The sequence below is a fragment of the Colius striatus genome, chromosome 11 (assembly GCF_028858725.1).
Source record: "Colius striatus isolate bColStr4 chromosome 11, bColStr4.1.hap1, whole genome shotgun sequence".
Lineage (NCBI taxonomy): Eukaryota > Metazoa > Chordata > Aves > Coliiformes > Coliidae > Colius > Colius striatus.
Genome location: NC_084769.1, coordinates 10,996,060 through 11,015,740, shown reverse-complemented (window position 1 = coordinate 11,015,740; position 19,681 = coordinate 10,996,060). Strand labels below are relative to the sequence as shown.

Here is a 19,681-nt window from a genome sequence, read left to right as displayed (position 1 = left end):
GGAACTAAGCTTTCCAGACCTGCAACACGTCAGATAGAAGCCTCTCATTCCAAAAACCAGAAGGTGGGATTTGACATTTGCAGGCATTTTACTGCTCCTGAAACCATTTGCTGTATGTTGTTTTCTGTTTTCATAATAGGCTGCTGTTTCTTTCTAGCCATTAAATATCAACTTACAACCTTCTCATTACTGCAACTACTTATTCACATTAGGGAGATCATTTAGATAAAGAAGGAAACAGAGCTACAATAAAAGATGGGGAGAGACTTGTTCTGGACATCTGATTATGTACATTGCAATTTTAATTGTGTTCTCAGCTTTGTGAAACCTTAAGAGATTTCTTAGTTACAAGCATTACATCCACAACTCTCTCTCCAAGAGGAAAAAGGAGGAGGTCCCCTTATATTTCACATAATTTACGTCTAATGCATCTATTCTGTCCTTCACTTTTTTATAAACATTCCACTCTGCTGATGTTGACATTTGTTTGTCTTTGTGTTATTACAGAACTACACCTAATTTCACTTTAAAACCCCCAAAGAGAAAGACATCTGCAATCCATTAACCCAGAGAATTAAATTTAGCACTTGAACAGTGTGTAGAAGCAGGAGGTTTCCCTTAACCAGAAGTTTAGATTCTTTAATTCTCCAGTGAAATGGAAAACTTGAGCATGCGATTCACTCACATAAATCAAAAAATGATTGGCAAATTCACTTTAAGAGGTACTAAAATTGGATATGGTTGTTGATTTTTAACCTTTAAAAGGACCTAGAAGCTTGTCAGAGACAACTGCATGAGAAGAGGCAGTAAGTTACTTCCTGAAGAAGCAGAATGCCAACACAACAAACAAAAGCCCCAAAGGTTCTGGAGTACAAGACAAAATGCCAAAGTCTTCCACTGCAGAGTCAGCTCAGCAGATCCAGAGATCACTATCCCCAACACACAAGTCTCATTAGTTCTGCAATACAAAGTTTTTCAAGGCAGATATTAAAATGTTTCAGCTATACTTTTCAAAAGCCTAACAACATCACCAACAATTCTCTTTCTCTCTCCACATCTCCATGTATATATTTAAAAGACTGCATGAACTCTTACCTGAATACTCTTCCATAGTTGCCATGGACTTTATAGACACCATATAGCCGGTCTGCTACCCTCTAAAACATTTGAGAGTCAGATTTTGGTCATCAACATTAAGTGCAATTGCTTTGTGAAAACCCAAATACAAATTTCAAGCTAAAGCCTTAATGTTTTTACACAGGTAAACAAAACTAGGCTGAAACCTAACCTAAGCCACAATTGAAGACAAAAAGAATCAACAGTGTTGAGTCTTTGAAGACTGAAGTCACAGTCAAGGTGACACTGAAGAGTAACATTTCAAGTACTTCTTTGGATGTGCTCATGTATAGGATATGCCTGTGGAAACCACAAGTAATCAAGTGACCTACAGTTTTTGATAACCAGATGTAGGGCATAGCCTCCTTCACCTAAATAATGTCAAATTTGTATATACACTTGCTTATTTAACATAAAAATGGCAAGACAAATGTCCATCCTGTCACCAAGACCATAAGGAAAGTTTCAGTAAAATTGGAACAAGTGACTTGATTTTTCCATCCAGCTCAGTGAAAGGAAGTGAGCTATCCATTGCAGAACTTAATGCTCAGGCTAGATATGGCATTTCAGCTGTTTGGAGAGTCAGTACCTGCTGTAGCCAGCACTATGATGCTGGCAACAACCTCAGAAAAGACCACGTGCACACTCTGAAGTGTGACTTGTAACTCTGGTAAATGCCCATGTAATCCTGCTGTACCAGTGAATGAGACTAGAAGTTCAGGAAGAGTTACCATTACTGGTCTGTCAAAGTGGTAAAAAGGAAACAGAAGCTAATTACTCAACAGATCTCAGGCATACACAGCCCTGAGAAAACGGCAGTTTCATGAGAGTACCCGTGATTAATCCTCTCCAGAGCCTCAGCTCAACAAGGCAATCAATTACCTTCTGTACTCTCTGCCACACAGTTTCCATGAAAAATTAACTCCCTGCTGAACCTCCTAAAAAAAGTATCATGCTCCTTATTATTGGCATTTCCATTTCCTATTTCCTTTTCGTGACTTTAAAAGAAATCTCTTTCCATTCTCAACCCAGAGAGTATACTGATGCATGACATAACTGTTCTCATCATTAAAAGAATGTTATTCATTACTGACTGAAGAACAAGCCAAAAAAAGGAGAAAGTGTGTTGGGAAGCATACACAAGTCATACTGCAAGCTCTGCAAAACAAAGCAGTGTATATGTCTGACCAGAAAACTGTGTTTTGGGACCCTTCCCAGTCCAGATACCCAGTAAAAGCAACTCATCTGCTGAGCAGAGAGAAGCAGATATCCCAATCCTCTTTAAAACACTTCCCTCTGATACGTGACTATCAGGAGAGAGGGCAGATTAACAACATGCATGTGTTTGCTCTTCCACTGAGTGTCAACCTTGGCTGTCACATTTAGAACTCTTTCCCCACTAAATCTGTCCTGAGTCAGCACATCCCTTTACCCCCCTGAACAGCACAACCCTTTTACCATCTCCTGCTCCACGGTCCAGAGGCAGGCCCTCTCAGGCAAAACTGCCCTAATTCTAGAGCACATACACCAGTTCTCTTGACTACCGAGAAATACTGCCTTAGGATTATACCATTTGTCATGACACACATGGGAAATACTTACAGCTCTGACTCGCAGAAGGTGTGATATGACAGACTGCAGTTCATCGCTATAGTGTTTTAGCTCAGTGAATCTCCTGGGAGCAGGAAGCAGATAGTACATCATTAGGCATCATGAAAGCAAGCTTTCACACAACACAAGATAGAGCCACAATGCCACAGCCAGTGAGATAGGGCCTGGATTATGTTGAGGTGGAATTAGTTGAAGACTCCTAAAAGCAACTGCAGAGTTTCATTTCCCCAAAACAGACAACCCAACACTTGCAGAACCGCTAGAGTTTTTTAGTGTAAGTGATGAATGTTCAGATCATTGTGATTATTTGATGACTGTAAGTAGCTAACTGGAATTCCTACATCATTGTGTTGGGTTTTTATTTTTAAATGGGATTTCTAAAAGCAAGTTGGAGTGAACAGGAGAGCTTTGAAGAAGCACAGAGACAAAAGCTGCTGAAGCATCTTAATTAAAATGTGTTGGCATTTTTAGCCTCACAAAGACACCCCACTTTCAAGCTGCCACCTAGCTAGTTTGAAGCATAGCCTTTCAAAAGTTCAAGTATCAATTCACAAGTCTCACAGTTCCCCTAAAGCTAAGCCATACAGAACTGTTACTAGTTATATATGAGACTCTATGGAGAGCTGTACCTGCACAGGAGTCACTCGTGGCTAAGAGCCATTAAGTTACCCCAGCATATAGCAAGGTACCAGGCAGGAACTCACTGCAAGAAACCATGGGCACACTGCTGGGCTGCCACTCCTGATAGAGCCATTTCACCCACCCCAGTTAAGCCTCGGTGGTAGTTTTAACACATTTAGCTCATCCAAATCACAAGGCACAGGCTGCTGCCAGAACTTTGGTGGTGACAGGTAACCAATGTAGCCACAGCCACTTATGTATACATTAACCCTCCCTACTACACACAAGTCTAACTCATGACTTACTTTGGCACACAAGAACACATTTCATCCAGATGGGAAAGCAGAAACAGCTTTATCTAAATTACTGAACAATGATCTGAAAGTAAATAAATAACATGGAAAAAACCACAACTATAATTAAGGAGACTAACATTAGCCTTCCAGGTTGATGTTCAAGCACAAAATAAAACCCCTTTCACCCTTCCTCCCACCTGAGGCACACACTCAGGCTCTGTATTTCACAACAGTTTGTACCCAGGAGGTCTTATTGAAATGAGTCAGGTCGCTTGCTTTGGGTGACTGAGTATGAAATTCCAGGGTTCTTCATTTAACACCTCTTCTTCCCCTGCCAGGAAGTCTTCCCCTAAACTATTCCCCTCTTACATTCAGGAAGCAGAAGCTTTTATTACCTTTCCTAATATATTTTTTTGATCTCCAAGGAGCATCTTTTCTAAGATTATGACACACACAGGGTTAAAGTACATAAAAAGATTTAAAAGCCAGCAGAGAAGCTGTACGGGAAAAATAAACAGAATCATTGATCTGCACAGTGGGGTTTAGAGAAGCAATCTCTTCAGTTTACACTTTATAAAAATATGCAGCAGGGCTGCATGTCAGACAGCTGCAGACATGTACAGTGAAGAGATCTGAAATAATTGAAGTAAAAACAACAGATAAAAAGCATGCCTTCAGCTCAGGGAGACTCCCCTTTCCACTCCAGAAATCTATAATGAAAAGTTTTGTTTATCCTGTTTTGTGGCAAAAAAAAAAAACAACCCAAAAAAGCAGCTTTTAGCAGTGCTGTACTCCCTGAAGGCAAGAGGCAGGAACCTGAGAGGACCTTCAGCATCCTGGACTCCAAGAGCAATACATCTGACCTTCATGCCAATTCCTCCTCCATTAGAATGAAAAAGTTATTACTTCAGAACCAAGTTGTCTATTTATTGTCTCAGAAAAGCATAAATCAAAGTGATGCTATTCTTTGTTCAATCTTCTGTGAAGGTTGAAAGTGTTACAAGTATCATTTTCAGGGCAACAAAATGCTGCATGTTTTTAAGAGACTGGTGGTTGTGCAGTTCAAGGACTTATTGCACAAGTACTTGCTGAAGTCCTACTCATTGCCCATGTAAAAAAAGTTACACAGTTAAAAAGTAGCTTGCAAACTTCAGCAAACAAAGCCTTCAGCAAAGCTTTTGACACTGTCTCCCATAACATCCTCATCAGAAAGCTCAGGCAGTGTGGCTTGGATGAGTGGACAGTGAGGTGGATCGAGAGCTGTCTGAATGACAGAGCCCAGAGGGTGGTGATCAATGGAGTTCCACAGGGATGGGTTCTGGGGCCAGTCTTGTTCAACATCTTCATCAATGACCTGGATGAGGGGACAGAGTGTACCCTCAGCAAGTTGGCTGATGACACCAAACTGGGAGGACTGGCTGATTCCCCAGAGGCTGTGCTGCCATTCAGCGGGATCTCGACTGGCTTGAGAGTTGGGCAGAGAGGAACCTCATGAGGTTCAACAAGGGCACGTGCAGAGTCCTGCACTTGGGGAGGAACAACCCCATGCACCAGGACAGGCTGGGGATTGACCTGCTGGAGAGCAGCTCTGCAGAGAGAGACATGGGAATGCTGATTGATAATAAACTAACCATGAGCCAGCAACGTGCCCTCGTGGCCAAGAAGGCCAATGGCATCCTGAGATGCATCAAGAAGAGTGTGGCCAGTAGGTCAAGGGAGGTTCTGCTCCCTCTCTACTCTGCCCTGGTGAGGCCTCATCTGGAGTCCTGTGTACAGTTCTGGGCTCCCCAGCTCAAGAGGGACAGGGAAGTGCTGGAGAGAGTCCAGTGCAGGGCCACCAAGATGATCAGGGGACTGGAGCATCTTCCTTATGAGGAAAGGCTGCGGGAACTGGGGCTGTTTAGTCTGGAGAAGAGGAGACTGAGGGGAGATCTTATTAACATTTATAAATATCTAAAGGGTGGGTGTCAGGAGGTTGGGACATCTCTTTTACTATAGTAGCTAGCAACAGGACAAGGGGTAATGGGATGAAGCTGGAACACAAAAAGGACATGTTCCTATGTGATCTGATCTAGGTGACCCTGCTTCTGCAGAGGGGTTGGACTAGATGATCTCTAAAGGTCCCTTCCAACCCCTACCAATCTGTGATTCTGTGAAACTGAGTTTGGTCAGGCACACACAGGGATGTTTACTTCCCAGTGCATCTTAACAGTAGAAGTGTACAAAATGTAGCTACAGCACTAAGTAAGTGAGGCTTTTTTAACCAGTGCTTTTCTCTTGATTCTACTAGTTCTGCAACGTTACTGGCAGTTTAGATACTTAGCAGAGCTTCAGTCACAAATGAAGAACAGGTCAGGTCACATTTCTGTAGGATCACAACCAGGTTTCTTCTCAAAAAATATCTTTTACAGTAATGGCAAAGAAGAAAATGTCATTTACAGCAGATAGTATTTCAATGTAGCTAGTCACCTGGTGCATTTGACTCGACAGTACTTCTCCCTGCATCAGGGAGGGCAGTGCCATTTTCCTGCTTTGTGAAGGAAAACACTACAAAAACAGCATAGTTCACTACAGAATAAACCACTTGTCCAACTAACCAGACAAAAAACAGAGTTACTTCTTTATTTTTCAACTATGCCTTAGAGAAAGATGTAGTGTTTTGTAAAGGACTGAAGCACAGAAAGAGAATGAAGAGGATGAGTGCCATGAGGCCAAATTAGAGAGAGGTCTGCAGCAGATACAAATTTACCTCTGACTACCAGCATACTACATTTCTGTCATCATAATTCCATTATTACAGGTATTAATTGCTTGCCACAGAGGGAGGTTTACATCCCAGTTTACATTTGTACTCCTAGACCACCATCATTTCAGCTTTTTAAACATCCTTACATCCTCAAGGGTACAGCTACCCAGGACCATAAGGCAATCTGGACTGGGAGTTGCAGCTGCTCTTTGCCTGAACCCTTCCTGGTCCAAGAATCTGAAAGCCTACACTCCCCACAGCTAGATCTCGTGTTTTGGCAAGGTGAGTTTGCTGAACCCACTTTACCACCAGTCACACAAGCAAAGGTAACGCACCAGAGCGAGGCATCAGATTGCAGGCAGCTCACACTCAGTGTGTTAGGCAGAGCAAAGCACTATCCCTCCTGGAAGGGCCACACAAACTATGCTAAAAGCCTAAAATTCACAGAAAAAAACAAGTTATCTTCATGAGTTCTTTATTAAAAAACTTGTACCCAGAAATTCAATTTGGAAGCTACATAGCTGGCAGAATACAAGCAAGAGCATGTGCCATATCTCCTAAGTGCTCTGAAGTCTATGGTGAGATACATACTCAGGGCCTCCTTTTGTTACAAGCCCTTCCTTGTGTTTTCTTTGTGTTAACTCTTTTCCTGTTTTTGCCATGACATCTCTCATAGCAGCTTTGTTTTCTGAAATATTAAATTAACTCAATAACAGTGTGTTCTTCATCTCAGCCTTAACTGGTCTTGCCCATCTACGCCTACTGGCAGGCTGCTGGCAAGGTTTCTGCCCTGAAAGCAGGAAAAGCTAACTCCTAGCCACAGACAAAAATGATGAAGGATGAAGCACTCAAACAAGGGGCCAATTCCACCTCTAGCTACTGAGAGAATTGCTGTCTTCCCATGTCATTCATCAATGTTATCTTTTATATAAAAGCCTAGCTAAAAGCTTCCTTGCTGTCACAGAAGGCTGCAAAGAGCATAGTAAAAAAAAGGAGGGACTGGATCAATTCACAGATAAGCCTATAAAAGAGGTTTAGAAAGATATGTGCCCTCAAACATCCTTAATACAATACCCAGAGATGCTAGGGAAGTACAAAGGGAAGAGACAGCAGAGAGCAGTCACACACAGGGACTCTCCCTAAATAGCATCTCCCATTGTCACTACTGGGCAGCAGATGAACCCAGAGGGCACTTTGTACAAGCCTATTACTTACTGATGGCAAACAACAACTCTTGACCCTAATGCTGCACACTAATGTTTCTATCTATTGCAGAAGTAGAATCTTTCCTTTTACCCTTCCCACATCACCCAAGGTGTGATAAACCTCTCACTACACACCCTTAACACTTCTCACCATGTTTTTGACCCAGCAGATAGCTCTAGTGCCTGTCCCAGAGCTTCCTAGACTGCAGCAGAGCTGAAATGACCTCCAGACTTCCAAAAGCATCTGTGAAAATTGGCAGCTTGAGGAGTACTATGATCTGCAACACCAGGGTGTGTGCATCCAGAATTGTACACTAGCAGATTTCTGTAAAGACCTACTATCAATCTGTATTCTGTTCTTGCTTGGAAAGATTTCTTTGCAAACAAATATTAAGAGGTCCTTTTTCTGGGTCTGGTTTTTTTTTTATTCCTTCCTTTTAATCTAGCCAAAAGGAAAGCCTCATTTTGTATGAAGTGATGGCATTTCCCTGTGAGTTTCCTGCTCCTAGAACCAGAATTTATCAAACCTTTGCACACCACACCTCCTTACTGGGCTTCTGGTAAGATCTGAAGTGCAGAAAGATAGTTTTTCTTTTCTGAATTTATTCTAAAGAGATGGAATATTCTGTCATTTGAAATGACAGTTGTAACTGAAAGAGAGAAAGGGAGAGCAGAAAGATGTGAAATCTTACTTGTCTGGGTTTTTCACTCTGAATGTTGCATTAAGAGCTTTTAATCTGGAATCTGCCTGAAAAAAGGGGGAAAAAAAAAAGGTTTGTTAATTTAATGCAATGAAATTCCAGAGACAAAAAAAATTCTCAGCCTTTTGGCAGCACCATTAGAAAAAAACAAATCCTGCCTTCCTGTCATATTTATATCTTCAAGTACTGAAGGAGTTGACACTTGCTCTCCTGCATGTCAGATTTTTTTTAGTAGAAAGTAAAAAAAACTAAGCTACTTTAGTGAACCAGGATGTAAACAGTATCCACCAAAATTAAGCTGGTATAATCCAAATCCCACAAAAACAGTTCCTTCTTAAAATGCTACACAAATCACTGAGTTAAGATACACAGCCCTACATTCTTTTTAGATGAAGCAATTAGGTAACATAAGACCATATGGACAAACTATTTTATACTTTTCAAACCAAATAAAACCAGTGGTAAAGTGACCTCTACGTGCTCTTTATTACTAGGAGCAGTTCCCAAGTGAAATCAAAATCTTATATACAGTGTTCTCTTGTTTTATGACTTGCTTTACAGCAAATATGTAATTTGTATTTCAGAATAGAGCTATTTTTAACACTATGTGCTTTCCTAGATCACAGCACATATAAATATCTACAGAAGGAATTTCAATACCTAATTAAAAAGGTAATTGGCTACTTTACTTTGAGATGTTCATTTCCCAATGACTGCAACACCAGTATGGGAACTGTCTAAGGAGTTTGTGGGGTTTTAAGTATTTAATTAAACATTGAACTGTGCAGTGGGTATTTATTCTTAATAAGACACTACCACAGATGAGACATCCCAGCCTCATCCACAGAGGTTTCACATCACCACAGCTTCTCATTTCTATTTGGCATTTTCCATACAGCTCACTTGGGGCTCATCTGTACCGCAGGAAAACTCCAACGTGGGGAAAATGGCTGGAGTTGACTTTCATCAAAACATCCCTCTTTCCAGTGAAAGAATAATAAATGAACACATCTTGTGAGGTGTGCAGATTTCCTATAGTGTACTCTCTTAGCTAACGGACTGTGTCACAACTGCTAGCAGGAAGTTACCTCAGCAGTATTTGTTAGTGCTAGTATAAGAGACGGGAATATTTTGTGCACTGCCACAGCCAACTTGGAGCCTGAAGAGCTATTTTCAAGTTGACAGTGAGGGAACACAAGTGTTTTCCCAAATCAAGAATCTTCAATAACTTCTACATGAGACAGGCACTGTTTGAGACTGTTCCACCTCCACTGCATTGGGGCTGAAGCTATCCTTATTCAAGTATTACCAAGTTCCTTTCACCTGGAGCTACCTCCAGATCTGAAGGACAGTTAGGAGAGTAACCAAGTTGAAAGAAAAGCAGTTTCTTTCTTGCAACTAGAAAGAGTGGTACTGATGGAAATGCTGTTCAATTTAGCTGTTCTCTTTCCAGTCATCCAACCACCGACACTAAACATAATCCACAGCCTGAAAGGGAAGTGAATGAAACCTGCAAGACTAAGACTGATACTGGGAGAAAACAGGTTCACTGTTATTACCACATGCAGTACTCTCCTAAGAACAGCTTGCAAAGGGAAGACAAAGGCAGCATGGGGAAGCACATTCAAGATAGCATGAAGAACACTAAACACTGCAGTAACTCCAACTCCAGGCTTTACAATGATTCAGAGTGCTCCATGGGCTTGTATGGCCTTGGACCTCCTCTGCTCTATCCCTATCAGCCATTACACAAGCCTATTGGACTTGAGGTTGTTCAGAGACACCTACATATACTCCTCATGTCCTCTAACAGTACAAACACCACTGAGACACACTGAGGTCACATCAGAGTCCTTCCCTCTGAGTAGCTACTTCACAAAATCCTCTATTTATATCCAAACAACACGTGCCAAAGCCACTTGTCTCTTGGGACAACATTCTACAGGTTTACATTTGAAAAGGATCACTTTCTACATAAGTCACAAGGCAAGGTTTTGCCTTTTGTTACAGGTTCATGTAGTGCTCTGAAGGAAGAGTTCAATAAGCACACAAGCACTGCCAGGCAGGAACCAAGATTCTGCCAATGTTCAGTCATCTAAGTGAGGTTATTTCCTTCTTGCCCTTAACAGCTCAGTAACTCCCACACACCACTTTTGAACCACAAAGAGTTATGCAGTTACAAAAATGTCTGTCCACTCTTAAACTTGATTTAAGACTAATATGCACAAGCATTTCAGAGATGAACTCCCTATCAAATGAGGTACAGTCAAGGAGTCTTCAGACAGTTAACTCATACTATGATCCTATAATCATTTAAGTGAACTAGAAAGAGAGGGGAATTTTCTCCTTCCTGAAGGAAGGGTTAAAATCCCACATGAAAAACCTCCCACCCCTGGGGGTGGGAGGGAGGAAAGGCATGATTTAATGATACAGTTGGCAGAGTAAACAAAGTCTCCAACGTCAACATTCAGCTGTAACATGCTACACTGCATTAGTGCCTAATTTAAAGTTTAGTTAGCCTGGCTCAAACCCTTTGGGACAAAAAGACACATCCTGCTTTACTGCATCAGCAGCAGAGACAGCAGCAGCATGTAAACCAGTGGTTTGGTTCTACTCTAAGACATACAGTGAATGGAGGTTTGTCCTTACAGCATAGTGCTAAATAACTTTCAATCTCAAAGGATTTATACTTCAGATGATGAATAAAGGAGAGATGCTTTTTCCCAGGCTTTTGTAAAACAGTTACCTTTTATTCCTGAGGAAACAGGAACTGTTAAGAGGGAAACTATACACACAAACGACTCTAGAAGGAAAACAGGATTTGCTCATCTCTCATTTAACCTATAATATGGTTTCACCTAGACAAATATTCTCAGCATTCTGCTATGAGCTTTCTTTTATACACACACCACTGTGTGCACTCCTGTGCATACCCTGCCAGTGCAAACTTCTGAACTCCTATGATTGTAAGCTGAAATAAAGATGTGTTGACTAGGAAAATACAGCTTGAGAGCTTGACATATTTTTCCACTATGAACACTAACAATACATAAGCTCTACCATGATGGAAGACAATTACTGGCAACTTAAGTTATTAAGTGTCAGTATCCAAGTCCCTTGGACACTGAGGATAAGAGCACCAGTGGTTTTTTTAGCTCTTACTATTCAGAAGAATTCTTAGTAATCCACCTAGTTTTCAGTGGTGAGGTCATGAGAGTTGATCATGTTACAAGGAAACAACAGCTCAGTATTTGTTACCATATAGTAACTTTGCTTGGCACAGCCCAGCAATCTATTAGCTTCTCACTGCTTCTTGTCCTGTACAAGCAGGTAACCTTTGCTCATTTATCCCTGCCAGCCTTCCATCAGTTTACCTAGCCAAAAACTCACTGATGTCAATGGGTACTACTTCAAGACACATTCTGTTAAACAATCAAGGGGCATCAAACCCATCTGTCTTAGACCCTTTCAGCAATCCACCCTTGTAGACAAGTCCTACAATTCAGACCTCTTTGCTTACCTTTTTTGACACCTTGCACCTCTTACCAGGCTAAATCTGACACTCATCTAACTAAACTGACAATAGGCAAAAGCACTTCTATGGGCTCAAGTTTTAAAGCTTACAAGGATCATAATTCTACATTACTAGCAGAATTACAAGGTTGAGCATCAAATATAGGCACGTATTAACAAGGCTCCCAAAGAACTTGACAACTGAAGTCTTAACTATTACATGCTAAAAAAACAGCAGTGGGTTTTGCAGTTACAAGTACATGTAAAGCAATGCCTAACAGCAAACAGTCTTTCATAAAAAGCCTAAAACCTGTTTGCTGGAGTATTTCTATGTTACAACAGTCATGAGTCACAATTACAGTAATTACCTTTAACTGAAACCCAGTCTCATTCACCATTTCTTTCCAACCACCTTCCTGAAAACATAGAAGAACATTCAGTTACAGTGATTTAAGAGTGTCATGGCTTTTGCTATTCCTATATCAGTCCCTATATCAGAAGAGCTTCTCCAGTAAGCCTCAGCTATCCTCCCTGTGTCTTTTCAAGGATCTGCATGAAGAATAGCATGACATTATGTTGTGCTTACGTGTTAACCTCTCCCCCAAAAAAACCTCTCTCCTCCTCACTACTTAATCACTTCATTCTGTCAGTTGAGAGCAGGAGCCTCACAGCTTTGCCTAAAGCAGCAACTCAGCTCTTTAGAAAGAAAGGTAGTTATTTATTGGATATTAGATGCTCAGCAGCTCCAAGGGCCTTTGCAGCTTGAGGCACAGAGCATACAGAAAATATACAAATGACACTTGTTTACAGTGCACCTTCAGTCATCTCTCTCCCTTGTGGTGATTAGCTGTCTGCTGTTTTCAACTCCCATACACTAGTTCATCTACATACTCCACTGTGCTCCAGTAAACATATCTGCTTAGGTCACTATTTGGGAATTTCTCAAAGCACAGAAAAAACCTCACCCAATATCTCACAGTTGAAACTGCAGAATGCAGTGCTTTAGTTGACAACTGGATCATAACTTCTGTCATAATATATTGTATCAGTTTTTGACCACAACACATATGAATGGGTCACATTTCAAACTGCAAAGCTAGAGAAGCCATGCATATCCAAAACGTGAATTGGAAGCCACTACTGCCTCTGCAGCCAGCAGAATTGCATGCTAACCATTTCAGCTGTAGTCCTAGGGAAGCTTTCCCAACCTACACATGTTAAGTTCACCACAAGCTGTTCCAAAGAGGTGGAAATTCTCTCTTAGGAGCCTTAAAACCAGACTGGAAAAAAGTCATAAGGTATATTAGAAGGCCAACTGTACAACAGCAATGGGCTGTCAAGAAGCTTTTAGATGGCCAAGCCCCTTCCAGCTCTATTTACATTGTCTGTCCTTCTAGACACAGAATAAGTTAAGAGTCAATGGGAGGAAAGAAGAGCAAAAATACATTACCTTAAATAATCACTAAAAAATGTATTTAGAAAACACATCACTTTACCTGGGTTAAAAATGAATAGAAGATTTTGTCTTGGCAAAGAACAGGATGTGAAGCCACACGTAACAAGAAGTTTTCCAAACCGATTCTTCTTCTTTCCACAAAATCTGGATCCATGTTATCTGCTGATAGCTTATGCCAAACAAAGTCAGCCTATTTAAACAGGAGAGTGTTAATAGTAAATAAGCAACAAGCAATACATGGCAAGCTGCAGCCTCAGCTTCCTTACCCTTTTTTCTGGCAAAGGTGGAACAACAATATGTGGGTAGGTGACTGACAAATAATTCCTCAACAACTCGAATTCACTGTAACGTCTCCACAGGGAGTCCACTGGAGCACACTGTCCCTCACTCTGGGACTCAACAGCTCTGAAAGATCAAACAGCAAGTTTCAGCATTCAGAAGCTATCACCTTCTCCCTCAAACCATCAGTACAATGATAGGAAAGGCCCTAAAAATAGTTACCTAGTAATGATTACCACGTAACTTTCACATAGCCTGAAGTAACCTTCACTCCTTTTATGTCTACAGACTTAACTTAAAACTATTTCTAATTTCTGCCTGATAGCATTTTAGTTTTAGGAACACAGGGAAAAGTCAACACATTTTCATCCCACCACAAACAGGTAGGTCACAGTCAAGTGTATAGTCAAACAATGTAACTTAGGTCACATCACTACAGCATTACATATATTTCTCCTGGAACAGTGCTGGACCTCAAGGTAGCACAAATTCATGGGCAGCTGAAAGCATTACAACAAAGAATTTACTATTCGATAGGAAAGTCTCCAGAGGATAACAATTATCTCACCTGCAACAGCTAGTATGGTTTAAAATGTAACTTGAAAAACATTGAGAAACAGCAAAGGATATTTAGAAAAACACAGCAAATTTCAGAGCACTTTCAGGTTTGTGTGTTCAAAGTGATGATCTCTTATATTTAAGGACTAAAGATATGTGTTTGAACAAACTAGTTAAAGACAGGGTGAGCAGGTACAAAATTGATGCATCTGAAAACTTTGTTGAAAACTTAAACCCAACATCATCCAGCAAGGGCTTGAAGGATTTGCTGTTACTATAAAAGGAGAAACTATGAACTATTATAGGATTGAAAAGTAACATAAAAATTTTAGGGGGGAAAAAAATCCTCTTTCATATAAGACATTTAAAGCAAAAGAAATACTTTGCAGTATCATAAAATAAGCATCAGGTCAGCAACACTTCCTGACAGTTAGCATATGCCAGAACAAAGCCAGAGAGAGAATTCAGACAGGGCACTTAACAGAAAACAGTGATGTCTACATCCACCTCAGTTGTATTAAGTGACTAATAAGCATACAAAGCACTGCTGTGAAACAGTGTTAACTAGGTTATGCAACTGTAACAGGTTTGTTGAGGTTGGAAAGGACCTCTGTATGTCTGTAGTCCAACTCCCTTGTCCAAAGCAGGTTGCTCAGAGCCAAGTCTAGCTGTGTTTTCTCTGTTTCTAGGACAAAGACTGTACCAGCACATTAGGCAACTCATTCCCATGTTTCACCATCCTCACAGTAAAGAGGTTTTCTTACATTTAACTGGAATTTCCTACATTTGTGTGTGGTCACACTCGCTTGTCCTCAGCATCACAAAGAGTCTGACTCCATCTTCTCTACTCCCCAGCCATGTACTGATACTCATTGCTAAGATCCTCTGAGCTTTCTTGAGAGAGTTCAGCACAGGGTCATAAAGATGATGGAGTGGAGCATCTCCTTTATGATGAAGGGTTGAGGGAGCTGGGGCTCTTTAGCTTAGAGGAGATTGAGGGGTTATCTCATTAACATTTACAAATACATAAAGGGCAGGTGTAGGACAAGGGGCAACAGGTACAAGCCTGAGGTAAGAGCCTCCAAAGAAATACAAGGAAGAATTTCTTCACTGTGAGGGTGAGGGAGTACCGTGAGACTGCCCAGATGAGTTGTGGAGTCTCCTTCTCTGAAGACATTGAAAACCCACCTGGATGAGTTCCTGTGTGACCTGCTCTCAGTGGTCCTGCTTTGGCAGGGAGGTCCCTTCCAACTCTTAAGATTCTGTGATTCTCTTTAAGGCTGAACAATGAAGTACAAGTACTTCTCATATGAAACTCATACTTCCATCAGAATTCAGGCTACGTGGTTCTGGAATTCATAACAACTTTCTAGAGTAAACCTTTTAAAACTTGACCACACCAATTACTGATTTTTTTTTAAGCTCTTAACCTACAAGGTTGGATTTCTAATGACCTTACTGAACAACAAAATCCCACTCCAAAACAGTCTCAATTATTTGATATGCTGAAACAAGACAAAAGAAGCCTTTGTCATCTGTTTCTGACTTCTCTTTAGAGAGGAACATCCTCTTGCTTAAAAACCATGGTTACATCTTGAGGTTAAAGTAATGCAACACAGAATTATGCAAAAGGAATTATTTTTAAATGGGCAAGACATCTCTCCTTCTTGCCTCACAGAAAGGACATTTGTTCCAAGTGACTTTATTTGTAGGAAAAAAAACCATATGAAGAAAAAAAGAGATGTATTTATAAGCATGCAACACAGACTGCTGCAGATTAAAACTGTTTGAGACTGAGAAGAGGCAAGTACACTGCTGACAGCCACCAAACCACACTGTCAAATACAAAAGGATTCTTCCCTATTAGAGTATTTTGACTCAAAATTGCAACTGCAACCCCAGAGTTCTGAAGAGCATAAGCTCAGCTTAGTGCTGGGCTGACAGGCTGTGCAGCACTCCTCCCTACACATTGCAGAACTGAAACATTTCAAGAACCTTTCTTTAGCTGAAGTGTATCTAGTGATTGTACTGTTGCTGAGTTGAAGGTAAATTTAAGAGATAAAGAATTCAGCTACTATGCCCCAGAAGATTAGTTACCAAGTTGAAAGCAGAAGGTACAAACCTCACTTTCCTAGAGGAGAAAATCCCAGCAGGGTTTGATAAATAACCTGACTATTCAAGACACTCACATGAAAGTAATACAGATTTAGGGATCCTTTTCATCTCCAGCTTTAGCAGCTATCAACCAGTTGCACTGAACTACATCACAGGTTTCCAGAGCACTACTTCTGCACGGGTTATTACCAACCCTTATGCAAGGCTGTCACCATCATAGGATTACGTGGACTCTGTCTGAGAACATACTGCAGAAGCAGAACACAAACAGCAAGACGAGAGGAACACAGGCCAGGGCTGCCTTGAGAATGCCTCTGTCACTCCTATGTGTAACCATTTCCTGGCCACAGCAAAGGCAACCCAACAACAAGGAGTTGTGTTTAAACAGCTCTTCTTTCCAGTATTAACTTTTCTGTAGTAGGAGAGTTAAGTTTAAGAGTGACTGTACCACCTCGTAACTAAAGGCAGGCTAGGTGTGCATACACTACTGACAGTTATGGCAGTCTAACACATTTCAAACTCACAGCACAATTACAGAGGCATAAGGAGTTACCACCAAAAGGGAAACTGCAAGAAGAACAGTTCACTTCATTTTTAAAACGTGATTCTTATTTTTCTTGTTAATATGAGCCCCTAAGGAAAAGTACTGCTAGCCACAATTATTTTTCATCTCCACTTAACTTATTCTATGGGCTTACACTGCCATGGGCAACTTCAAATAGAAAGTTTTCCACATCCTGAACATGAAGTACTTAGAGAAGTTCATGGGGCTGTTTCATTTCAACACAGCATGTACTTAAGTGCTGTCTCCTGCCTCTAACACAGTCAAATTCCCAACCCACTGCAAGTCTGATCTTACATTTATCACTTTCTAAATAATCTATAACATCCATGTGGTGAGCACAGAGAAGAATGAAAAGGAGTTTATACTTCAAGGGCATTTCTGCCCCACACATTCCTACTCCATTTTCAAGTGCACTTCTAGTGAAATACAACTTTACAAGATGTTAGTTAGCAAAGAACCATCCCAGATTTTGATAGTATGCATTTGTAAGTAGCCTCAAACCACAGTATCACAGAATGTTAAGGGTTGGAAGGGGCCTCAACATCTAGTCCAACCTCCCTGACATAGCAGAACCACCAATATAGCCCTCTCATATCAAATACAATTATAGTATTATACATTAGTAGTAAAAAGTTAGGGTGCTTGTCCTCCAAAGTCTATATGCCTTATCTCATCCTGTTCTGGCTTGACATTCCTCCACATGTCCATTTTTGCCAGGTAAGTTTTATCACATAAAAGCTGACCTATATTTTCCTTCAAACTCCCAATTCCTGCAGAGTGACAGCATTTAATACTTCTCAATAGTTTTAATGTTACAAATGTAACAAAAGAACTAAAGAATAGTGCTTTGCTAACAACTAGGAGGAGAAAGAGAAACAAAATCAAGAAGAATATGTTCAGAAATTTAATAGAGGCTTCACAGGTTCATGTCTGTTTGGAGAACTACATATACTCTACATCCATAGCGCAGATTACAGGTTAGAAGAAAATGCACTCACATTTCACATTCCTGTCCTACAGATATTGAAGGAAGGCAAATACAGCATTGGGATCATTGCATCTTTTAGAAATAAGTGTACTGCTACATTATTAAGCATTCAGGTCAGCATACCTGCAGCACATTGTCATTGTAAAAGATCACAGCCTTCTGACAAAAGAAAGTTCCACTGTAAATTACACTTCTAATGCTCATGACTGTTTTGCAGAGTTAATTATAAACTAGAAGCAGCAAAGACCATGTGGAGCCTTAACTGTGCAAAAAATTTCTCAACATGCCTGCTGTATCAGGCTCTGTGTTTGTCAGAATTAACAAGAACACATCAGTTATTTATAAATCCCAAAGCACACAATAAAGAGAGAGTAGGAACATCTCAGTCCACACACACAAATATCAAGCAGAAAATGAAATAGGAACCAAAGTTTTTAAAAGGTCCTCTAAGAGTGTAGCACTTCAGCAGGGAAGGATCATAGCTTTACAAAGAAGCCTGGTCCTAGGTCAGAACAAACCACTGCTACCCCACCACAGAGATGCAGCACCCTGTCACTGCAAGTTGAATGTCCACAAGGGGCCTCAAGAATCCAAGGGGGAAGGAAGCAGACTGCCAGACCACGTAATGCCACTCATCACATCCTTCCCGTTCACACCAAAGAAACTAAGGGAGTTTACTAGATCTAAACCCTACTGCCAACTTATTCTGACAAAGCAGTTCTGTGGATAACAGGCTAGGCTTCTCTAAGTCTAAGTTAATCAAGCTTTACAACCCTTGTGAGGGACACATCAGCCTAACATCATACCCTGAAGAAAAGGATTAAGTTACTACAAGAGAATCTTGAAGGTCAAACCCATTGAACGTAGTTTGTTCTTTTTTTTAACAGACAGCACCTGCCTGATACAACACTGTTTTGCTTCTCAGATCATACTTGCTTTATTCTAACACGCATTTATCCTCATTGTCTTAGAAGTACAAACACTGCCTTTTCTGGTTGAAGCTGTTGATTTTTTCTCTACAACACAGTTCCCATTTCTTAACACAGTTAAGAAGCAACAGTTAAAACGAGCAAGTGTGACAGTAAAACAAGACAGACACTCATCCAGAAATATGTCCAGATGTTGTTCTTTGCCCAATATCTCATTGCAAAAAGATGCACCCTGATGGTCCTGTTTAACATCTTCATTATTGATCTGGATGAGGGGATACAGAGAGTAGGAACACTCTTCTGACACCCTTTGTAAGTTTGCAGGTGTCACCAAGCTGGGTGGAAGTGTTGATCTGCTTGAGGGTAGGGAAGCTCTACAGAGAGCTCTAGATAGGCTGGATGGCTGGGCCAAGGCCAATGCCATGAGTTTCAATAAGGCCAAGTACTGGGTCCTGCACTTGGGCCACAACAACCCCCAGCAGTGCTACAGGCTTGGGGAGGAGTGGCTGGAAAGCTGCCAGGCACAGAGGAACTTGGGAGTGATGATTGACAGTGGCTGAACACCAGCCAGTAGTGTGGCCAAGAAGGCCAATGATATCCTGGTCTGGATCAGGAATAGCGTTGTCAGCAGGAGGAGGGAGGTACTCAGCCACACCTCAAATACTGTGTCCAGGTTTGGGCCTCTCTCTACAAGAAGGACATTGAGGTGCTGGAGAGGATCCAGAGACAGGCTGCCAAGCTAGTAAAGGATTTGGAGCATGTCTCATATGAGGAATGGCTGAGGCATCTGGGGCTATTGAGCCTTGAGAAAAGAAGGCCCAGGGGAGATCTTATCAATCTCTACAACTACCTGAAAGGAAGCTGTAGCCAGTCAAGGGTTGGTCTGTTCTCCCTAGTAACAAGCAATAGAACAAGAGGAAACAGCCTCAAGTTGTGCCAGGGGAGGTTCAGGTTGGATATGAGGAGGAATTTCTTTGCTGAA

The 19,681-nt window shown here is 41.1% G+C and overlaps 1 protein-coding gene across 1 annotated transcript in view; it reads right to left on the bottom strand.

The window, feature by feature from the left end:
• SNX4 (sorting nexin 4) overlaps positions 1–19,681 on the bottom strand; it is a 37,170-nt gene that overhangs the window by 10,402 nt on the left and 7,087 nt on the right. Inside the window, exons 3-8 of the mRNA XM_062004700.1 lie at positions 13,532–13,670; positions 13,306–13,455; positions 12,178–12,225; positions 8,288–8,343; positions 2,719–2,791; positions 1,096–1,157 (exon numbers count right to left, since the gene is read on the bottom strand). Coding sequence (XP_061860684.1) covers positions 1,096–1,157; positions 2,719–2,791; positions 8,288–8,343; positions 12,178–12,225; positions 13,306–13,455; positions 13,532–13,670 — 528 coding nt within the window. The remainder of the gene's footprint in view (positions 1–1,095; positions 1,158–2,718; positions 2,792–8,287; positions 8,344–12,177; positions 12,226–13,305; positions 13,456–13,531; positions 13,671–19,681) is intronic.